Genomic DNA, 23,128 nt, shown 5'->3' on the forward strand with positions numbered 1-23,128 from the left:
ACTTCCCAGCCTCTAAAACTATAAGAAATAAATCTGTTCTTTATAAAAGTACCCAGTCTCAGGTGTTCTTTATAAAAGCACAAAACAGAGTAAGACAAGTACCTACTCAATAACTCTTCATCCTCCTTCTCCTTGATAGAACCCTGGATTTGTCTGCCCTCCTTGGAGTTGTCATAAGCTTCCAAGAAAGCTCACCCTTCTTTGCCTCAGGTGGTAGATCATGATTGGTCTAAGCCAGTCACGCTAACTCTATTCATGTGAAGTGGTGGCATGGGACACACAATTCTTGTCAACGTGATATCAGGGAATTTCTACTAGTGAGTTTTTGGGGAAGTTTTCCTTGTTCTTTAAAGGAGATGGAAAATAGTGTTATTCTCTATTTTTGCCTCTGGATCTTGTCACCTGTATGTGATACTCAGCACTGAGGCAGCTGTTGTGAATACAACTAGCCTAACATGGCAGAATGGAAAAAAAAAAAATGGAAAAAAGGTGTGGCTTCTGATGATCTCTGAGCTCCTAAAGTAACCAATCTCAGGACTGCTGTTTCTTAGGGAGTCTTGTTATATGAGAAAATACATTAATCTTATTGCTTAAGCAACATTTATTTATTTACTTATTTTTGTAGAGAGAAAGTCTCACTGTACCGCCCTCGGGTAGAGTGCCGTGGCGTCACACGGCTCACAGCAACCTCTAACTCTTGGGCTTACGCGATTCTCCTGCCTCAGCCTCTCGAGCAGCTGGGACTACAGGCGCCCGCCACAATGCCCGGCTGTTTTTTTGTTGCAGTTTGGCCGGGGCTGGGTTTGAACCCACCACCCTCAGCATATGGGGCCGGTGCCCTACTCACTGAGCCACAGGCGCCGCCCTTAAGCAACTTTTAGTTAGTTCTTCCTTTCTTGCTAATTAGAGAATCCTAAATGATGTAGAGGCAAAGTTTGTTTTTGGTGCTTCTCTGACCGTTTTCTGAGCCCTTGGCCTGTGCTTCCGTCTCTCCGTTCCCCTTATTCATACTCTCAAGTTTCAGCAACTTCCTCTCAGAAAATGATGTAATAATTCATCCACATTACGCTATACCTACCCAAGATAAAATTTTCTGTCTCCAAAAAAAATTTGCATTATACAAATGGAAGAGAGAACTCTCTAGCTGTGAAATTTTAGATCATGGAACTGGGGATGGTAGGACTTGCTTTGGGCAGGGTTCCCTTTTGGGTGACTCAGAAATTATTTTGTGTATATGACTCCAGGGAAAAAACCTGCCCAGGGTGAACGTGGCAAAGACCTAAAGTACTTTCAAGTGGAAAAATACTACTGCATTATAAGCAATATAAGAGTAAGACCATTTCTACCCTTTACTAGTGTAGGGTTATGCAACATGGATGTTCAATGTCTACATACATACATACGTAGGGAAAATGGGATATTGTAGCTACATGTATCTTTATTTACAAAATATTCATTACAAAATTTTATAACACATGAAATATTTCTCTACATGTCAATATATAAACATAAAATATAAAATATGAGTTTGTTAATTTTCCTACACATGGCGACCTTTAGGACACCCTGTACTTCTAGAATGCCTTTCCATTCAGTTGTCTGAAGAGAGAAATGTAATCCAAACCACCGTTCTCATGCAGGGTTAATAATACAATCTGATTTTTCAGGGTGGTCTCAGGGAGGGCATTCTAATGTTTATTCTCTGGTTTGTGACTTCTATTCTAGCAATAAGGGCTTCACCATCTGTCACTTCTCTATATCTCATCTTAGTATCCTCTAATGTATCCAAATCTAACTAACATCACAGTCTTTTTTGGGTGATATTTGAATCTGCAAATTTCTAAATTTAATGCCTATGTTTTGAAACATCCAGGCTGAGGAATTGGAATTGAATTAGCATCATAGAAATTGCTCTGCCCTTGTTTTAAGAGGGCTTGAGTGGGAAGGAAAGGACACAAGAAAAATATTCCTAAGAGATACTCCTAAGTAATAAAAATCTAACTGCATTCATTTCAGGTATTAAACGTGCATTCCAAATTTGCATGTGCACCCCTCTTCTTCTCCTACAGTAATAGAGTTCATGTGGATCTTTTTTTCAAAAACTTCATTTTTTGCTTTTTCTTGATCTCAGTGTAATTTCAGTATGTTTTCTTATATATATATATGCACATCAAATCACACATACTAATATTTAAAGTTGAAATAATCTTTACCTGGCTCTGCCATGGATCGAGGTTCTAAAAGAAAAAAAAAAAAGATTCTGAGCATTTATTTTACAGAGAGGCCATGTTTTCATCAGAAGCTTCCTATAGGATTTCATAGTCTCTTGCATTTTCAGGAGTCATTTGTTAACACTGATCTTTCAATGTGAAGTAAAGTGACTCAGCATCAACGGCCTCAGCAGGGTCTGATGGGCATTATAGAGGGCAGTGAAAGAGCAACAGATGATGTTGCCTCCTCTTGCAACACACCTGGGTCCATCCACTTGGTTTATGGGAACTTTATGTTAGGAAAAGTTACTCAGTTAGCTGGGATTCAGAAATGACTTGCTTTTATTGGTATTCATTCAGCCTTACCTGAAAAGAAAATTTGCAAAGACCAAAAGATCGTTCTTGGCTCTGGGCTCTAATATCCCAGTAAAAGGTAGAACATACTTTCTGCTCTAAGATTTCCAAGATCAAGTTCCTCAGGATAGATAAGAATTTCCTTGATGGCAGATTCTTTATCTTAAAATTCTTTAGCATTCCCGAAAGTGCCCACTGTGGTCCTGAATGCAGTACGATTAATGTTTGTTGAATCACAGGCACTCAGTATCAACAGTTCTTGAACTTAGTTGTGATCTTTTGCACTGATAGAACTACTGAAGTTGTTTTTCTCTCTCAGTTTAAATGGTATTAAGAATGTATTGTTGTTGCTACTGCTAATAAAAAAAATTAACAAAAAGCAAATAACTCACCACAAATGGTAAGTATGTGATGTAATATGTTAGGTTCATTAGCTCAGTTTAGCTATTCCATGATGTATACATATATCAAAATGTGTTATACATGATAAATTATGAAATTTTATCAGCAAGTTCAAAAGTAAATAAAAAGAAATTAAGAATAAAAGTAATACATGTTCATAATAGAAAAACAAACAAAATACAAAAATGCAAAAGGAAGTAAAATGATCTGGCTGTAGATTCACTGTTCAGAGACAGACTACCAACATCTTAGCAAATTTTCCCCCCAAGTTATCCCATAATTAATTACTGTATGTAGTTAATAAAAGCTTATTTTTAAAAAAAGAAAATAAGTTGCTATGTCTTTTATGACTGAATTGGGTTAAGGAGAAAGCATTGCATGACAAGGTAAAAGTATTATGTGATAAAAAAGAAGAATTTAACCACTGGAATATACAAATAATTCTTACAAGAAGAAAGAACAAAAACACCATGTAAATTAAGGACATTCAAAGACCTAAATAAATGTGGAAAAAAGTTCCATCCCAGATTTAATTAATGAAATGCAGGTTAAAATAACACTTCCCATATTTGGCCTATAAAATTAGTGACAAATTTTAAAAGCTGGTTACCCGTCCATTGTTGGTGAAGCTATGAGACAAAAGGCATTCCCACATATTGCTGGTTGTAGCAGAATATAGCCAGGGTAAGATGTATCCCAGTTGAACTGGAACAGACCTAGTTTATGCCTGGGATCACTGCCTAGTTATTAATAGCATTTTCTTTCACTCCTACTAAGTGTCTCAGTTTGGCTGATTAATTGGGTGATCCTCCTAAATTTAGCTCAACCTTTTGGGGTGGCGTTTTAGCAATATATTTTAAAAGCCTAAAAAAATGTGAATTTACCGTAGAATTCAAATACTAGAAATTCATCCTAAGGCATAGATATTTAAAAAGACTTGCCTGGTCAACATGTATGAAGCATAGTTTATAATAGCAAAAATCTGTCAGTAACTAAATGTTCAACAATAAGAGGTTAAATAAATATGAAATTGATATTATTGATTTATTTTTAAAGGTAAGAAAACTCTACATTTATTAACATGGAAAGATGTGCATGAAATGTTGAATAAAAAATCAGTTAACTGAAAAAAATATGATGTTTTCACCTAAAAAAATGCATGAAAATAATTCATGGAGAATATACACCAAAATATTAACAGGGTTTTGTTTTAGGGAGTACGATTACAGGTGGCTTTTATTTCTTTGACTATATTTTTATTAGTTGCTTAACAGTTATAAAAATAAATATAACAATAAATTTATTTTAAAAAATCAGAAAAATAATTTTAAAGTGTCAACTTACTTTTTTGCAAAATCCTAAAATCTGGAGAATCTTCTATTAAAGTCCCTTCTCTATACCACTCAACTTTAGGGGATGGAGCTCCTTTTACTCTGCATTCAAAGACAACCAGCTGACCCTCAGAAGCTGACAAATTTTGTAGCATCTATAATAAGAAGAATATTGTTAGAATCAAAACATACACATTTTTGGAACCTAGCTCCAGTATTGAATTCTAGAAAAAGACATCATCTCCTCCATATTTGGATTTTTCTCCAAATCTATGTCTCCAGCAGCTTCAATGGATGTACATTGAGTCTACTTTTGTTTTTTTGAGACAGAGTCTCAAGCTGTCGCCCTGGGTAGAGTGCTGTGCTGTCACTGCTCACAGCAACCTCAAACTCTTGGGCTTAAGCAATTCTCTTGCCTTAGCCTCCCAAGTATCTGGGACTACAAGAGCCTGCCACAATGTCTGGCTATTTTTTTGTTGTTGCAGTTTTCATTGTTTTAGCTGGCCCAGGCCGGGTTTGAACCATCAGCCTCGGTGTATGTGGTTGGCGCCCTACCCACTGAGCTACTAGTGCTGCCCCATCGAGTCTACTTTTGCAGGGAGAACCATCTGAGTCTATATAAAGCTATTTCCTTACTACCTTTTTTCTTTACTTCTGTTACAATGCTAAGTAAATTTATTAAATATTAAGCAAAACATTTTTAGCAGTTACTTTTTAATATATTAACTCTCTTCTTGAAGGCCTGAGTTTAGTTTTCTGAAATAATCATTAAAAAAGTTTGCAGTATCGGGCGGTGCCTATGCAGTATCGGGCTCAGTGAGCAGGGCGCTGGCCCCATATGCCGAGGGTGGCAGGTTCAAACCCAGCCCCGGCCAAACTGCAACAAAAAAATAGCCGGGCATTGTGGCGGGCGCCTGTAGTCCCAGCTACTCGGGAGGCTGAGGCAGGAGAATCGCCTAAGCCCAGGAGTTGGAGGTTGCTGTGAGCTGTGTGACGCCACGGCACTCTACCAAAGGCAATAAAGTGAAACTCTGTCTCTACAAAAAAAAAAAAAAGTTTGCAGTATCTTCAAAACATATTCAACATTGGAGTAATGTCTTAGTCCACAAAAGAATGTGACTATTCATGATGTGAAACAGCTCTGTGGCCCAGTTCCCTGATTCTGTCTGTCTTCCTGGCTCTGCTTTGTTTACATTCTGCAGTCCTGGAAATTGATTTTTGCTTTGCTGTTTGTTTTCCTTGTGTGGCCTTTAGAGTGTAGCCTCGATGATCTGTTGAGGCATATAAACAATGCCAATCTTTATAAAATCATAGTCACATGTAGAGTCTTAGGTCCTGGTAATGCATGTTACAATTTTGTGAAGGAATCACTGACTATTTTTCTACACTTCTACGATTAAAGATTTACAAAAACTTCTTTGAGTTAGTCAAATATCAAGTATATACTATTGTAGATGCTACTGGAGAATGTAATACACATTTTTCTTTCACATTGTGATTTGTGAGCTTAAAACCACACTTTTTTTCTGTGGTTGATTATGAAATGCTTCTTTGGCGTGTGTAATGGGCATAGTTTTGTTTTCCATTTTGGCCCAAAGACTGTAAACATATAAAAGTTATGATTAAACTTCCTCCACAAACTCATAAGTAATAGATGCTGCAAGGCTTTCTATTATTACAATAATATTGGGACCTGCATTTAGGAAATACTGGCACTTGCTTCAGAGAAGAAGAAAGCCAGTAGCTTTTTTGCTTTTGTAACTCACTCTCATAAATATTTTGTGATTTCTTTACAATTCTTGTCTGAACAACTTAAAGTATTTTGTGTTTAGCCTTATCATATTTATAGCCTTTGCCTAAGGAATACAGGAGTGGGGATAACCACATGGCTTTAGTTGCATGAGACTTAGTTGTACTTCAGAGGAGTGTGCAAATTGATACTGTGACAGCCAGGGGGCACTGTAGTTCAACGTTAGGGCTCTGTTCTTTGCCGGTCCCCAATTTTGTTTGCTGTAGTGGTTCAGGACTGGATTAGCACAGAGTGGTTTCTGAATTAATAAAGAGTTATTTGATAAAAAATCTGGTTAATCATTGTCTACCCAAGACAACATCTACAGGTGACAAGAATGGAAAGCAGGAAGCATCAATGAATCTTGGGTGCTCCTGGCAAACTGGTGAATATTCCACTGTGACCTCTGACCAAACTCTGTAACTAAATGGAAGCTTTGGGGCCTATTTAAAACTTGAATGGCAGCCAGACTTTTCTCCTTGGAGTTCATACATAAGGGAGTTTTTATTCCTTCTTGAGGCAAACAAATTAGAGAACCAAACCAAAAGAAAAGAAAAAGTGATGGTGGCAGAAGGGGTTGAATAAATGAAATATAGATACTCATAAAATGGACATAAGTAGGATGAGAGGTCAATCTATCCACTCTTACACAGCTTGCTATGCAGTTCAGAGATATGAGCCAATTTTCAATCTGCAGAGTTTACACCAAAGTCCTGCCAGCAAAAGGACTTCTTTGGGAGAATATGCTGCTCATAATTTAGACCAACGTTAATTGGTTGTTATAATTCATTTGACGTTGAAGGCCAAGACCTGTGTGTTCTATATGACAGTCTGGCCAAGTTACCTGAGATACTATGGTATATGAACAGGACCATTAATGTCTGTGGTCTGAGACGGAAGTTCATTCCAGGGTGGCGCAACATCAATACTTAGTAAAGGAGGTGCCAAGCCACTTAGAAAAAGTTGTTATAAAGACTATGGTAGTTGTTTCATGAGAAAGGCTCACATTGCTACATGTCAGGGTCCACACCAGTTACGCCGGTAGAACATCATGTAGACGGCAGAATGTTCATCACAGCATTGGGTCTTAGGCTGTTTGTCACTAGTGGCTTGGTGTGTATCTATCAACCTCACCGAAGATGGATAAGATAAATGAAACCGTTTCCAATGAGCAAAGATTAAGTTAGTCTTCACTAGAAATAATGAATCTGGACTAAAATCACTATAACTAGAGGTCTACAGCCTTCTGAGTGTACTATTGAAAGCGCAAATCGTCCTGTGTGTCATCGCCATCCTGATCATCTGGGAAGACATTCTTCACAGGGTGAAGGGATGGCACAAAGACTTGAGAAGCATGTCTTCCTCCCATGGCCATGAGACATTGCCCCCCGTTCCTCCTAAAGACACTGAAGCCACAAAGTGATGAAAATAGCAACTCCTTAGCTGAAATGGAAGTTATTTATTGAAAAATAAATATTAATATGTGCCTGTTTTCTGCCACGCACTGTGCAGGGTGCCATAAATGTGAGTTGAAACAATCTAATTTGTGCTTAGTAGTTCTAGATCCACAAATAGAATATAGGAACATCCTTGAGGAAACACCATCTTCCTTATGTCAGCTATAAGGTTCATTTTGTCATAGTATTCGTTTATAAATCCAGTTGGTATTTTTGCACTTTGGGAGATGCTGCACAGTGCTTTAAGCTGGAGTTAGATCAGAATGAAGTTTTTACTGATAAACAACTGTTTGATCAAAGGCCCTTTTGCCCCTGGATTGTTACAGCTGCCTTGTACAATAGTTGAGTCAGTCTGCAGTTGAAGGGTTGGGGAGAGTTGCCCATGAGCTCTTCAGAAATCTGGACCCAAGTACCAGTCCAGTTCTTTCAGGGTTTCCTGCCTTTGCTGTTACATAATGGAACACTCTTCTTCAAATTCTCACTTCCCTGCCCCCTTGCACTCTTCAAATTACTGCTGAAGCAGCTGGAGCCAGGGCTGCTGCAGCCTTGAAAGTCGGCCACAGCAGCTGCCCTTGGAGTGGGAGCAGTGATAGAGTAAGATTCTAATTTAATCATTTACCTCCCTTCACACTCAAGAAGTGTGAGTGCTGTTTTCCCAGCATAAACAGAATGAAAGTATTTTTAATACTGCATAGAGAATGGAGGATTTTCTACCACTGGTCATTTTAAAACATAGTTAAAGAACATTTTAAAACATAGTTATCACCTATCAACAGAACGAGGAACTAATGTATGGAATCCCATAGTTGTCCCTCAAACTCTTCCACTAGGCAACTTACTTTTTATTTTAACTTTTTAAGAAAAGAGAATAAGTGTGCCAGTGGCTCACACCTATAATCTAGTATTCTGGGATGCTGAGGTATGTGGATTACTTGAGCTCAGGAGTTTGAGACCAGCCTGAACAAAAGAAAGACCTTGTCTCTACTAAAAAAAATAGCTGTTGTGGGTGCTTGTAGTCCCAGCTACTAGCTTGAGCCCAAGACTTTGAGTTTGAGGTTGCTGTGAGGTATGATGCCACGGTACTCTACCCAGGGTGACAGAAGAAGACTTGGTCTCAAAAAAAAAGAAGATAAGTACTGAAGTACTTCCCTATCACCAAAGGAGAAAAGAGTTGATTAAAATTCTGCTCTCTAATCATTGCTTCAAAAAACAAAAAAATGAAAAATATGGCTCCTCGCCACGACTGGCAAAGAAATGCTTTGCTGGGCAGTATAGAAAGTGAGTCACGTAGTCTGGAATGCCAGGAGTCCCTAAATAAGTAAATAGAGCAGGAATAATCTGAACAAACATGCAAATGATCTGTTATCATAGCTCACAGCCACGTGATACCATCACCGGTGGCTCTGACTCAGAAATTTGCTAATGACACTGTCAGTGACTATGACCTCAATCCTGCCCTCACTGACGGAAACTAACGCAAGCACACTGCTACTGATAAGTCTCACTGGAATCCGAGCCATCAGCCTATCCTTGTGCCCTATGTCTCTGAACAATCCTGATCCCATTTATGGAGGCAAAAGCACACGTCCAGAAGGCTGAAAAAGCCTCATCAGAATTTGTGTCAGTGTACTAAGGACTATTTTCCCACCATGAAGATAATATTTTTAGAGATTTTATGTAAAAGACAACATATGCTAAGGATTAATTCATTTTCCTATTTTTATTTATCAAAGGCATATGCACCTGCCAATCAGAGCATCTAATTAAAAGGAAGTAATCAGAGTCACCCCACAAAAGCAGCTAAGTCTTATACTCTAACCAGCCCTTGAAAATTAAATGTAAACACTAAGTGTGAAAGTCCTACTGGAGTTTTTGAAATAATAAAAATAACTTTAGAGCTATTATCATCTTTCTGGACTTTCATCCAGCTAACTAGAGAGAGATTTGAAGGTGAAACAGAAAGGTAAACAGTTTCATTGTTGTGATAAATGTACCAGAGATGTGCTCTGGGTGAAGTCACAGCAAGATTTGACATTGGGTTTTGACATTGGGTGGAGACAAGGACTTCTCTGGTGTCACTTGTCTAGCTAGGCAAATAAATAGCTTTGAAGAAAAGAGAAAAGGAGAAAATTTTAATTGGGACGAGGCATGAACTATTTTGTGGTTTAGCTGCTTTTGAAGAATCAGCACTGTCTCTAATATTTGACAAATGAGTTGACAAAGTAAAGCATCTTTGGTACTTAATTTCTGTTTTAAGGCTAGTGACATACTAGTGACAATAAGAGACAATAAGTAGTTCACACACACACAAGCCTACATGCACCAAGTGACAACATGTTACTTTCCTAATTCTAGTCATTGAAAGTAATAGTAAAACTAAAACCCCAGATTCAGATTATGAAATGAACCTGAAAAGTCAAAGGCCATCTTGCTTCACATACAGTGTTTGCCTAACTGACATGGATATGGGTAAACATGGCTCATTCCAGACTCCCTGTTGGATGGAAAACCATCTTGGATGAGCTGACACAACAGAACTTCCTTGAAGGATAGGCACTGTGGCTCACACCTGTAACCCCAGGATTCTGGGGCACTGGACCTCAGGAGTTGAAGACCAGCCTGAATAAGAGCAAGACCCTGCCTCTACTCAAAAATAGAAAATAGAAAAAATTGCCCGCCTGTAGTTGCAGTTACTGGAGAGGTTGAGGCAGAAGGATCACTTGAATCCAGGAATTTGAGGTTGCTGTGAGCTAGGCTGATGCCACAGCACTCTATCTTAGGCAACAAAGTGAGACTCTGTCTCACGAAAAAAAAAAAAAGAACTTTCTTGAAATGGATGCTGCCATGGAAATGGATGCTGCTGTGAAAGTTGTGGATTTAGCTATTCTTTTAAGGATCAGTACTCACTGGGAAAAAATCATTTTTGCCATTTTTGCTCAAAACCAAGTTCTCAGCTTCAGTACTCCTGACATTTCGGGCAGGATAGTTCTTTGTTGTGGGGGGCTGTCATGCCATGCATCATGGGATTTTAGCAGTATCCCTGGATGCCAGGAGAACATCCTCTCCCCATTTGTGACAACAAAAATGTCTCCAGACATTGCCGATGACCTTTAGGGGCAAAATTAACCATGATTGATAACCACTGCTCTAAATCAAAGCATATTTCTGAAAGAATAAAACCGCTTTGGGCCCAAGTTTTTTGTTCATACAAGCAACAAACTATAAATGCAGCATAGATTCCACCTATTTTGCCTTCATAATAAAAAAAAATCCAATGTGTCTCAATTTTTTCACCTTTGAATTTATCATCTTGGATTACACAGACTATGTTACCCAAGGGAAAGAACAATAGATTGAGAATTGGGAGAACTTGTTTTAGTACTGATTCTGCCCTTAACTTGTTCTGTAATATTGACTAAATGTCTTTCTTGTTCTGAGCCACACTTTTTTTTTTAATTTGTAAATGAACATGCTTGACTAAATTTTCCAGTTCTTTTTTTTTTTTTTAGACAGAGTCTCATTCTGTCACCCTCGATAGAGTGATGTGGCATCATAGCTCACAGCAACCTCGAACTCTTGGGTTAAGTGATTCTCTTGCCTCAGCCTTCCAAGTAGCTGAGACTACAGGCACCTGCCACAATGCCCGGCTGTTTTTTTAGAGACTGGCTCTGGCTCCAGCTGCTCTTGAACCTGTGAGCTCAGACAATCCACCCACCTGGGCCTCCTAGAGTGCTGGGATTACAGGCGCGAGACACCGTGCCTGGCCAATTTTCCAGTTCTAAATACAAAGACTCAGAATTTGATGCCACCACAATAGTTGATCCCACATAATAGAAAAAGAAAGCTCTTTGTCCTAGAGAAAGGCTTATTTAAACCTCCTAAGAACACCTTCTTGAGCACCAAAGATAGGTACACATATCTGGGATCCAATTCTTCTGGAAGTCCAGAGAAACCTTATCACCTGATTTCTAGGTGTGGATCCTGTGTTTACCAGCCATAGAATGGGCATAGAGATCAGTGTCGTCAGTTCCTTTCTCTCATTACAAAAATTCTTATTAGAAATCTGGGACTGGAAGTGATACTGTACCAACTACACCCCCCCCCAACCCTATACTGTACTTATAGGAGACCAAAATTCTGAAATAAACTAGTAAACCCTAGGTCCTATAACTTTGTTTGGGTGCTGTAGTGTCTTCAAAGACATGACAGAAAGAAGTAATATTTTGATTACCTTTGTAAACACAGGAGCTGCAATGATGGGTTTTCCATCCAATCCTTGCAAATAATTGGTAGGGCTCTGACACTGTTAGAAAGGAACCACAATAAATTAATTGCCACTAAAATTATTAGATACACAGAGAGGCACAACAAATTTGGTATATGAAATAATTCCAAACCAAAAGGCTGTTTTCCAAGTCTTCAGTTTTAGACTGAATTGATTATATTTCTTTCTAGGTTGTGGTGACTATAAAATATGCCCCTTTTATCTTCACCCTGCCCCCTCACATACAGATCTATGTAATGAACCCTAAACCCCCAAAGAGGTTCCATAGAACCTGTATATGCCTACATATATATTCTTTTATATGCATAGAAAATGTCTGGAACTATCTGCTACACAGACCAGTTTGAAAACCAGAAGATTAGAATAAAACCTGTCCTCTCTGTGTTACTAAATGGGTTAGATAAATTTAAAAAAGAAGTTATAGATCAATATACAGAGGGTGTCAAAGAAATGTATACACATTTTGAGAAAGAAAGAAAAAAAGTGTATTAAAAGTGTAGGGCGGCGCCTGTGGCTCAGTGAGTAGGGCACCGGCCCCATATGCCGAGGGTGGCGGGTTCAAACCCAGCCCCGGCCAAACTGCAACAAAAAAATAGCCGGGCGTTGTGGCGGGCGCCTGTAGTCTCAGCTGCTCGGGAGGCTGAGGCAAGAGAATCACGTAAGCCCAAGAGTTAGAGGTTGCTGTGAGCCGTGTGACGCCACGGCACTCTACCCGAGGGCGGTACAGTGAGACTCTGTCTCTACAAAAAAAAAAAAAAAAAAAAAGTGTAATACTGAGGCCGGCACAGTGGCCCGCGCCTATAATCCTAGCACTCTGGGAAGTCGAGGAGGGTGGATTGCTTGAGCTCAGGCGTGACCAGCATTAGCAAGAGTGAGACCCTGTCTCTAAAAACTAGTCAGATGTTGTGGTGGGCGCCTGGAGCCCCAGCCACTCGGGTGGCTGAGGCAAGAGGATCACTCAAGCCTAAGAGTTTGAGGTTGCTGTGAGTGATGACACCACAGCACTCTACCCAGGGCAACAGAGGGACATTCTGTCTCAAAAAAATTGTAATACTCAATATATACCAGTAATAAAAGGTGAATACAAGTCACATTGAAACATGACTTGAGTATTATAATTTTAATATAGATTTTTCCTTTCTTAAAGTGTGTATGCACTTTTTGAAACCTGTGTATTTAAATATACTTATCAATAACAAATACGTACATTGATAATATGTTACAAACATATTTAGATAATATGAGGTCATATGTTTTAAAGTCTATGCATACTTATGGGCGGCGCCTGTGGCTTAGTTGGTAGGGTGCCGGCCCCATATACCGAGGGTGGCGGGTTCAAACCCGGCCCTGGCTGAACTGCAACCAAAAAATAGTCGGGTGTTGTGGCAGGCGCCTGTAGTCCCAGCTACTCGGGAGGCTGAGGCAAGAGAATCGCTTAAGCCCAGGAGTTGGAGGTTGCTGTGAGCTGTGTGAGGCCATGGCACTCTACTGAGGGCCATAAAGTGAGACTCTGTCTCTACAAAAAAAAATAAAATAAAAAATAAATAAAGTCTATGCATACTTATATATTCTTTCATATGCACAGAAAATGCCTGAAACTATGAAAGGCTAGAAAACGCTATGAGGAGTGGGGCAAGAAAGTAGAGCTTTGACTAAAGATTTTACTTAATATACTTTTGTACTTTTTGAATGTTTTTTTTTTTTATTACTATTAAAGCATAGCTGTGTACATCAGTGCGATCATGGGGCACCATACACTGGTTTTATAAACAGTTTGACACATTTTCATCACACTGGTTAACATAGCCATCCTGGCATTTTCTTAGTTATTGTGTCTTTTTGAATGTTTTTACAATAAGTATGTATCATTATTAACCTGAAGCATGAACACCTTTACTATTTTCATGCCTGTTCCACATTAGAAAGTAGAATTCTTTGCAGCTCCTTGAAACTGAGTTTAATGGCTCGGCGCCTGTAGCTCAAGCGGCTAGAGTGCCAGCCACATACACCGAAGCTGGCAGGTTCGAATCCGGCCCGGGCCCACCAAACAGCAATGACAACTATAACCGAAAGGATATAGCCGTGCGTTGTGGCGGGCACCTGTAGTCCCAGCTACTTGGGAGGCTGAAGCAAGAGGATTGCTTAAGCCCAAGAGTTTGAGGTTGCTGTAAGCTGTGACGTCATGGCTCTCTACCCAGGGCGACAGCTTGAGACTCTGTCTCAAAAAAAAAAAAGGGCAGTGCCTGTGGCTCAAAGGAGTAAGGTTCCGGCCCCATATGCTGCAGGTGGCAGGTTCAAACTCAGCCCCAGCCAAAAACTGCAAAAAAACAAAACAAAAAATGCCCCTGAGTTTTATGATCTACAGTGTTTGTCCCGGGCCAGTCTGAGAGCTGGCAGCTCACTGCATATGTAATCAACACTTTTTATAAAGGTGGAGTGGCAGAGACCAGTTTATAAAGAGGTTTTTTTCCCCTCAGAAATTTAGAAATTTGCATATGAGGCTGGAAAATATGTTCCCAAAGCAACAGAAATCGCTACTCTCATACATTAGAAGAACAAAGTGATTATCCTGAGGATGGAATTGCACCCAAGGAGAACATGATCATGCCATAAGAAAGTCATGGTCACGGTGCCTGTCTGAGCACATTCCTGCTCGTGTTTCTCTTAGATTCTTGTACCTGCTGGATGGTTGACACACTGGGTTGGGCCACCAAAGGCTGGGGTCCTGCTGCAGGAATGGCTGCTGAGGTAGTGGGAGGAGATGACACCTCAGGTGGCTTCTGGATTCTGAGAAATTATTAAAATATAGATTATAAGGGAGACATAGAACTGTTTGTGAAAATTCTTTCAGCAAAATAGTAATGCCATCACAGCTTCCAGCTGAGTGTAATAAAAATCTTGGTTTGACCATATTCCATGTTTACGGAGAGCATCTTTGGTACGCATTTTCTTAGGCACTACAAACATGACGATGAGTAAGACACCACTCCTGCCCTTGGGCTAGCCCTGGAGTCAAACATAGTAACAACTAACTGAGATCCAAGAAAAGTGACAGAAGCATGTGCAGAGGGTAAGTTTTTGAGACTTCTTTAGTTGTTGCCCTCCGTATTCCCTCCCCCCCATTTCAAGTAAGAGACCAGGCTTTGTAAATCTTTACCTCTGGGGTTTTGTCATGGTAGAAAGCAGAAATAGCCTGAAGTTGACAAGCTCTTCAAGTTTACACAAATTAAATTAAAGAGATTATTTGAAGGGCAAGGGAGCCAGGAACTATTCTTGAGAAGGCTGCAAAGGGGAGATTATATTAGTGTTATATAAGAGAGAGGTCTGTGGATCTTGCGAAAGAACTTGACCAGCGGGAGAACCTAAGAGCAGAGGGAAAGGCAACCTCTGCATAAGGGGCACCCAGTCTTGCTAAAGATATCAGCACCTAAGCATTTCAGGAAGCAACAAGAACTAGGCTTGAAAGGACCGTGAGACCTGCACATGGCCTCTCACCAATAACTCACGGGGAATAGATGACCTATGACAGAGGGCTTCCCTTTGGTCTGCTTTTTAACCCCTCTTTGTCTCAGCTTCCTCATTTCTAAAGTGAGGAAATAATAGTTCTTATATCATAGGAAATGATATAAGAATCAGTTTTTGTGAGGATTAAATGGGATAATTCCTGTAATATGCTTACTCCCACCCTGTGTGCCCACTTTCTCTCTCTCCCTACATATACAGAGGGCGCAAAAAAAGTATACACATTTTAAGCGTTGTTATCTATGTATTACTTTTTGAAGTTGCATCAAAGGCATCATTATGGTCAAGTGTACTGAGACATGCTATCCACATCCATTTTACCTGTAATTCGCATACTTTTCAGGAATCATCAATTTTACTTTCAACAGATCTCTTAAAATGTGTATGCATGTTTTTGGTATATATATGTATATATTAGACACACATGTACATGAACATATGTATATATATGTGTGTGTGTCTCCCAGGAATCTCTGCACAATGGTGGAGGGGAAAAGGGATCCTTAGTGATGGCAGACTTCATTTTTTCCCATCCAGATAGTATCAGGTCTCAGAAGCAGAATTACTACATAGTGATGCAAAGGTTATCACTGACTCTAAAGCATCTGTTTTCTTCTACAATAATAGAATCCCTGATTTTTTCACATGCCTGCTCCAAATACAAACTACATTTCCCAACTTTCATTGCAGTGAGGTGTGGCCACATGAGTCCTTTCTGGTCAGGCGACAGGAGGGATAGTGATGTGTCCATTTTAAGAGAGGTGACCTTAAGAGGGGGCTTGGACTGCCCCTCATTCCTTCTTATCTTAGACTAAGATAATAAGGGCAGTACCTTAGCATGAGATAAAGCAGAAAGCTGAACCAGACCAGAACCCAGTGGAATGTGGAGCCATTTTATCCACCAAATCCAGATTTTTATGTAAATGAGAAATAAATATCTGTCTTATTTAAGTCACACTTAATTTGGGGGCTGTATTATACACAACTAAAACTAAATCCTAACTACTATAAGTAGATTTAAAGCAAATAAATAAATGGGACATTTCTTGCTTATTTAAGTTAGTATATAAAAGTTTAGGGCAGCGCCTGTGACTCAAAGGAGTCGGGCGCTGGCCCCATATGCCGGAGGTGGCGGGTTCAAACCCAGCCCTGGACAAAAACTGCAAAAAAAAAAAAAAAAAAAAGTTTATATTCATTAGGTTTGTGAAACATGTTATGGCAGCCTTGAAGAATGAGTGATGAGGGTGCAATAGAGGAAAACTTTATTATAGAACTCAAAGAGAAAGAACATTTAGACCAGGTTTTGAAGAATAAATAGGAGTAGGGCAATCTTAGTACTGTGAACAGCTTGAACAAAGGATGAGAAGGAACTGTTACATTGTTTGAGTAAGAGGTCAGTAGCTCAGAGCCCTGAGAAAACATGGGAGGAGGGAACAGGAAAGCAGCCTGGTTGATCCGCCACTGAATAAGGCTTTGTGCGTATGCCGTGTTGAGATTTTTAGAACATGTTGTTTGTTTTGTGTTTGATTTTTGTTCTCCCACAGATGATAATCCTTTCTAAACCAGGAAAATGAGAGGATTGGAATTATCTTTTAGAGAATAGGGGGTTGTAGTTTGGGGACTGTAGAAGTGAGGAACAGGCTGGATCAGATAGGAAGGCCTCTAAGGAGGTGGTTGTCACAAAAGGTGGGAGAGAAGGAGAAGCTGCCCAAGGCCATGAGGGTGAGAAGGAAGTGGGGGAAGGAGGCCTCATTCACTCTGGTTATGAATGTTCATATCTGCACAAGAGCTAGAAGCACATTATCGTTGCAAAGTAGGCACCAAGGACTTCTGCCCTTAATGAATTCACCTATAGAAGGAACAGAATATACAAACACAGTTAACAACTCTTCACCCAGTCTTGGAAACACTGCCATTTGTTTCAGGTAATCTCAAGGAATGATGCTGTGTCTGGTTGTTTCCAGTTCCTATGCCTTCGGTCTGTTCTCCTCCTCCACGAACACCCTTTCTGGCCGGGTGCAGTGGCTCATACCTGTAATCCTAGCTCTATGGGAAGCCAAGGTGGGTGGATTGTCTGAGCAAGAGCAAGACCTTGTCTCTAAAAATAGCCAGGCATTGTGGCAAGTGCGTGCGGTCCCAGCTCCTTGGGCGGATTGTTTGAGTCCAAAAGACTGAGGTTGCTGTGAGCTATGATGCCATGGCACTCTACTAAGGGCAGCAGAGTGAGACTCTGTCAAACAAAACAAAACAAAAAACCCCTCCCTTCTAGGGGTGTTCACCTACCGTCCTATTAAGTGACTCAGCTTAGAGTCACCAACTCTGTGAAGCCTTTCCTGGTCTCTGTCCTCCCAAGCAATAAATAATCCTTTGTAGTCCTGTATACCCTGTATGTAGTCATCAAAGCCCATTACACTTTATTATTGCTCTTACTGTCTATGTGCTTGGTATAAATCCCTTGCTATGTTTGCTACATGTTTTTCTGTACTAGACTATGAGCCTCTTGAAGGCAGAAGCATTTGATTTTTCTTAGTAAAATAGGTGCTTCATCAATAGCTGTAAAAAATAATGAATGAATGGATGTAACTTTGGTATTCAGTACAATTGTTTAGCAAAAATGTTATGACTTGTCAGATTACTCATTTAGATGTGTATAGAAATAATTATATGTTAAACAATACTAAATAATACTAAAGTTTATATGTATAGATATACATATGTGTATGGTTCTAGTTTGGAGACTGTAAAAGAGAGACTTATTTATAGGTATAAATATATAAAATTTAGTATCATTGGATTTTGTGTTCTTGTGAGAACTATTATTCAGTTAGAAAAAAATAAATCTTTCAAATGACTGAATTATTTGTTTTTTATGCTATAGATATTAGTATTATGATATTTCACAGGCGATACTTCATTTTTCAAATACTGAGTATATTCAAATTAATCTGCTAGGTAAGACTTAGGCAAAAGAAGTAGAGTCTTCTTCAAATCTGCTCTCTCTCTTTATTATATATATGCACATATATGTATATGTATATATGTATGTTTGTGTGTGTATATATATATATATATATATATATATTTTTTTTTTTTTTTCCAGACCATACCCTGGAGCTACCTCTTTAAAGTTTCTAGTAACTGATCAGTAACTTTCTCGGGATCTAAGAATTCTAAGGCTATTAAAATAGAAAATTAGAATTACCGATTCATCTCTTCTTTGTTAGGGTCCCCTTCTGAGTCAGAAGAAGAAACTCCTGGAAAAATAAAAACAAGATATAAGATTCTTTTAAGATGATAATTTCTTAAATTGGTTCATAAATAAGATATAAGATTTTTAAGAAGATAATTCTTTAAACTGTTTCCTAAACATTTGAAGACCTATAGAATGGTAGGCTGGATGCCCATAGTTTAGTTGTTGGGGTGCCAGCCAAATGCTCTGGGGCTGGTGGGTTTGAACCTGGCTTGGGCCTGCTAAACAACAACAACAACAACAAAATAGCTGGGTGTTGTGGTGGGTGCCTGTAGTCCCACCTACTAGAGAGGCTGAGGCAAGAGAATTGCTTGAGTCCAAGCGTTTGAGGTTGCTGTGAGCTGTGACGCCATAGCACTCTACTGTGGCTCTGTCTCAATAAAAAAAAAGAAAGAAAGAAAGAAATGAACTCAGTGACTCCCTTACACTCACATCCAATTTGGCAAAGGAGGAAATAGACATTTAGAAGTTGAAGAGGGTGGCGCCTGTGGCTCAAAGGACTAGGGCACCAGCCCCATATACTGGAGGTGGTGGGTTCAAACCTGGCCCCTGCCAAAAAAAAAAAAAAAAAAAAAAAAACCTGCAAAAAAAAAAGAAGTTGAAGAAATTGCCGAAGGTCATATAGTTATCTAGTGGTAATGTTCAAATTGACTGGCCCAACTTCTAAGTGTTCCTTTATGTAAAACATTTGCCGGTGCCTTTGGCCTAACAGAGCAGTCTTTGCTATTCATTCTCTGGTGTTCAAAATTCTCTTGCTCTTGGCACACATAGATCGGATAAAAGAAGGGATTAATTACATTGGATTCCAAACATTGTAAGTGTAGGTGGATACTCTTCCGTTCTGTCCTAATATTAACAAGTCATACTCATCTTGGGGTGGGGGAGTGGAAGTTATGTTGCTACAAAGAAGAAAACCCAGCAATCCAATCTCAGTACTGTTAGCAGAGCTTTGATCCTGGATTTACTTCTCAAGAGAGTGAATTTCAGGAAGATGTAACAGAACTAAATCTGGAGGTATTTATTGGACTCTGAAAATTTGAGGATAAGAACACATACAAGCCTACAACACATTTCTATTCAAGTATTTACTTATTCAATAGTTGTTTATCAAATACTTGCTTTGCTTTTGGCACTATGTAAGGCATCGGAAATGTAAAGAAGAACGACACAGTCCTGGCCTTACAATCTAGCTGGTAATTGGGCATTTGTGCCACAATAATACAGCGTTTAAGTGCTAAACCCAAGGGATACATAAAGTCTAACATCATATGTGAAAAGAGTGCTAAAGAATAGTCCCCAGAAAAAATTTAGAGGATGAGATAAAATAAGAACACAAACTTAGGTAGCTATATAAAGAACATAAATTGATTTCTTCCTGAAAATTAATCATGTAAGTTTTGTGCTAATGTAAATGCCTTTCCAGTGTTCCCAGCTGGCTGGCCTCTGTGCTTCTACCCTTGACTCCCTGCTGAATATGTGCAACCAGCAGCCAAAGTGACTGTTAAAAACCAGGTCAGATCATGCCATGTCTCTTTTCAGAACCCTCCAGAACTTCCTGTCTCCCTCAGAATAAAAACCAAAGTGCTTGCAGTGATCTACAAGGACTTACCTGATCTGCCCACCTGCCTCCCTTCACCCCTGCCGTCTTGAACTTCTGACCTCACCTTCTGCTCCTTTTTTGTTTTGTGCCCTGGACCTGTGGCTCATCTCTGTGCCTTAAGACAGGGACTCTTCCACCTTAGGGCCACTGCACTGGCTGGTTTCTCTGCCTAGTGTGATTTTGCCTTGAATATCCTTGGCTCACTCATTTCCTCCCTTCTGTTTTTCACTCAAATGTCAACTGTACTGAAGTCGTCTCTGGCCACCCTGCCTAAAATTATAGCCAACACACATACAACACACATATACACACATGCACACTCACGCACATCCACAATATACACAATTCCTATCCCTTTTTCTTGCTTTTTATTTCTTCTACAGTGCTTATATGTGCGTATACACACCTATCATATTATATACTTTATCTCATTTATTTTGTCTCTCCCATTATAATGTAAATCCCTAAGCCTAGGGATTTTTATCTACTTGGTTCACTGCTATATAGAAGTCAGAGCTTAGAAAAGTGTGTGGTAGCATAGGTTCTCAATAAATATTTATCTGTTATAACCATATGTCTTACTGGTATCATGCTCCAAGAACACTTTGTTTTATTTACCTTCTATGTAAATCTCAGCAGAAGTTGAATCTGTCCCATAGATGTTAGAAGCAAAGCAGGAATAGCGTCCTGTGTCCTCTTCGAAAGCTTCAGCAATGGTCAGTGAGTGTAGATTTCCTGCCTGGACAATGTGAATGTCTGGGGAATTTTCGAGCTCCTTACCTTCACAGTACCACCTGCAGGGAAGAGTATATGGCCATTGGACATGACAAAAATATGAGACAATAACATAGATGGCCCCCGGATATTTTCTAAGGAGAAAACTGTGGTGAGATGAATTTAAAGTCACAACAAAAACCAATCCGTTACTACAGTATTATTTGATTGTAACCATGAGAAGAGTGGGTAGTATTCAAACCATATGGACACCTTACTCAGGAAATTAGAAAGTGGCTCCTATTAAGAATGATATTAACTGTGAGAAAATAAATGAAAAAGCAAGTACAGCCAACTACTAAGTACAGGGTCTTTGATATGGAACTTGGCTTCCCCTGAAATTATTTCTAGATTTCCATAGTATGCATTAAATAAGTGCTACATTAGCTTATTTAGAGAATCTAAGACATAATAAAGGCTTGTGAGGTTGAGAACACACATTCTCTCCTAGGAAATTGCATCTGACTTAACTAAACAAAAATCAATTTGTTCTGTTACTTTAGTCATTGGGGTCAAGTGGATGGGTCGTAATCTTCCAGGAGTGTCTTAAGTCTGGCAAAACCTAAGTTAAATACATTTCCATACATTAAGCTAAGAAGAGGCAAGGATTTTACATAGAGTTTTGGATGGAACGTGGCCCTGGTGACACTTTGATTTCCGACTTCTAGTCTCGAGAACTGTGAGAGAACACATTTCTGTTGCTTTAAGCTACTCAGTTTATAATAACTTATTATATAAGCCCGTTGAAACAGATACAGAGGGCAAGAAATAAGATATGCTAATGGTGTTTACATTTACATAAAGACAATTGGAAAGAATAAAATGCTAAAATAGCTAAAAGTGGCTACTCATTGGGGGTAAAGGAAAACAAGATAGATAGGATAGATTGGAACAAGATGTCTTTTTCATTTATTTATTTATGCTTTTTGAGACAGTCTTACTTTGTCACCCTTGATAGAGTGCCATAGGATCATAGCTCACAGCAACCTCAAACTCTTGGGCTCAGCCTCAGCCTCCCAAGTAGCTGGGACCACAGGTGACTGCCACAACATCTGGCTATTTTTAAAGTCAAGATCTCACTCTGGCTCAGGTTGACCTGGTCTCCAACTCCTGAGCTCAGGCAATCCACCCATCTCAGCCTCTCAGAGTGCTAGAATTACAGGGGTGAGCCACCATGCCTGGCTCTTTTTCATTTTTTGAAATAATAATAATAATTTTTTAAAGAAAAAGTCTCACTCTGTTGCCCAGGCTGCAGTGTAGTAGTGTGACTATAGCTTACTATAGCCTTGAACTCCTGTGCTTAAGTTATCTTCCTGCCTTAGCCTCCCAAGTAGCTAGGAGTATAGGCTATGCCACTGGATGGCTGGTTTTGTTTTATTTATTTATTTATTTTTTGTTTGTTTTTTGAGACAGAGTCTCACTCTGTTGCCTAGGCTAGAGTGCCATGGCCTCAGCCTAACTCATAGCAACCTCAAACTCCTGGGTTAAGTGATCCTCCTGCCTCAGCCTCCAGACTAGCTGGGACTACAGGTGCTCTCCACCATGCTGGGCTAATTTTTTCTATTTTTGGAAGAGATGGGGTCTTGCACTTGCTCAGATCAGTCTCAAACTCCTGAGCTCAAGTGATCTTCCTGTCCCGGCCTCCTGGAGTGCTAAGATTACAGGTAAGAGTCACTGAGCTAGCTAATTAATAATTATTAACCAACATAACAAAAAGTTGGAGGTATTATAACTATTTAATGCCAAAAATTTAGTTCCAATTGTGTGTGTCAGCACATGCCTGTAGTCCAAACACTCCGGGAGGCTGAGGTGTGAGCTCTGAAGTTCTAGACCAGCCTGAGCAAGAGTGAGACCCCGACTCTTCTAAAAAAGAGAAATTAGCTAGGGCCTTGTGGTGGGTGCCTGTAGTCCCCACTACTCGGGAGGTTGAGGTAGGAGGATGGTTTGAACCAGGAATTTGAAGTTGTTGTGAACTAGGCTGATGCCATGGCACACTAACTTTGGCAACAGAGTGAGACTCTATCTCAAAAAATAAAAATAAAGTATTCCTGTCAGTTGTTAATCTTTACTGTAATTTCAGATCTAACCATTCAGTGCTCTAATCTTTCCCTCTCATCATTTATAAAGCAAGATTCTAAAACACATTTGAGAAAA

General features: G+C 39.5%; 1 protein-coding gene across 4 annotated transcripts in view; it reads right to left on the bottom strand.

The window, feature by feature from the left end:
- Positions 1-23,128, bottom strand: part of MYPN (myopalladin) — a 99,402-nt gene that overhangs the window by 40,303 nt on the left and 35,971 nt on the right. For all 4 annotated transcript variants that reach the window (XM_053585534.1, XM_053585535.1, XM_053585532.1 and 1 more), the window contains 6 exons: positions 20,819-20,994; positions 18,553-18,604; positions 14,507-14,615; positions 11,775-11,846; positions 4,311-4,452; positions 2,214-2,237 (listed from right to left, as the gene is read on the bottom strand). In XM_053585534.1, coding sequence (XP_053441509.1) covers positions 2,214-2,237; positions 4,311-4,452; positions 11,775-11,846; positions 14,507-14,615; positions 18,553-18,604; positions 20,819-20,994 — 575 coding nt within the window. The remainder of the gene's footprint in view (positions 1-2,213; positions 2,238-4,310; positions 4,453-11,774; positions 11,847-14,506; positions 14,616-18,552; positions 18,605-20,818; positions 20,995-23,128) is intronic.

Source organism: Nycticebus coucang, chromosome 3, assembly GCF_027406575.1.
Source record: "Nycticebus coucang isolate mNycCou1 chromosome 3, mNycCou1.pri, whole genome shotgun sequence".
In the NCBI taxonomy this organism is placed as follows: domain Eukaryota; kingdom Metazoa; phylum Chordata; class Mammalia; order Primates; family Lorisidae; genus Nycticebus; species Nycticebus coucang.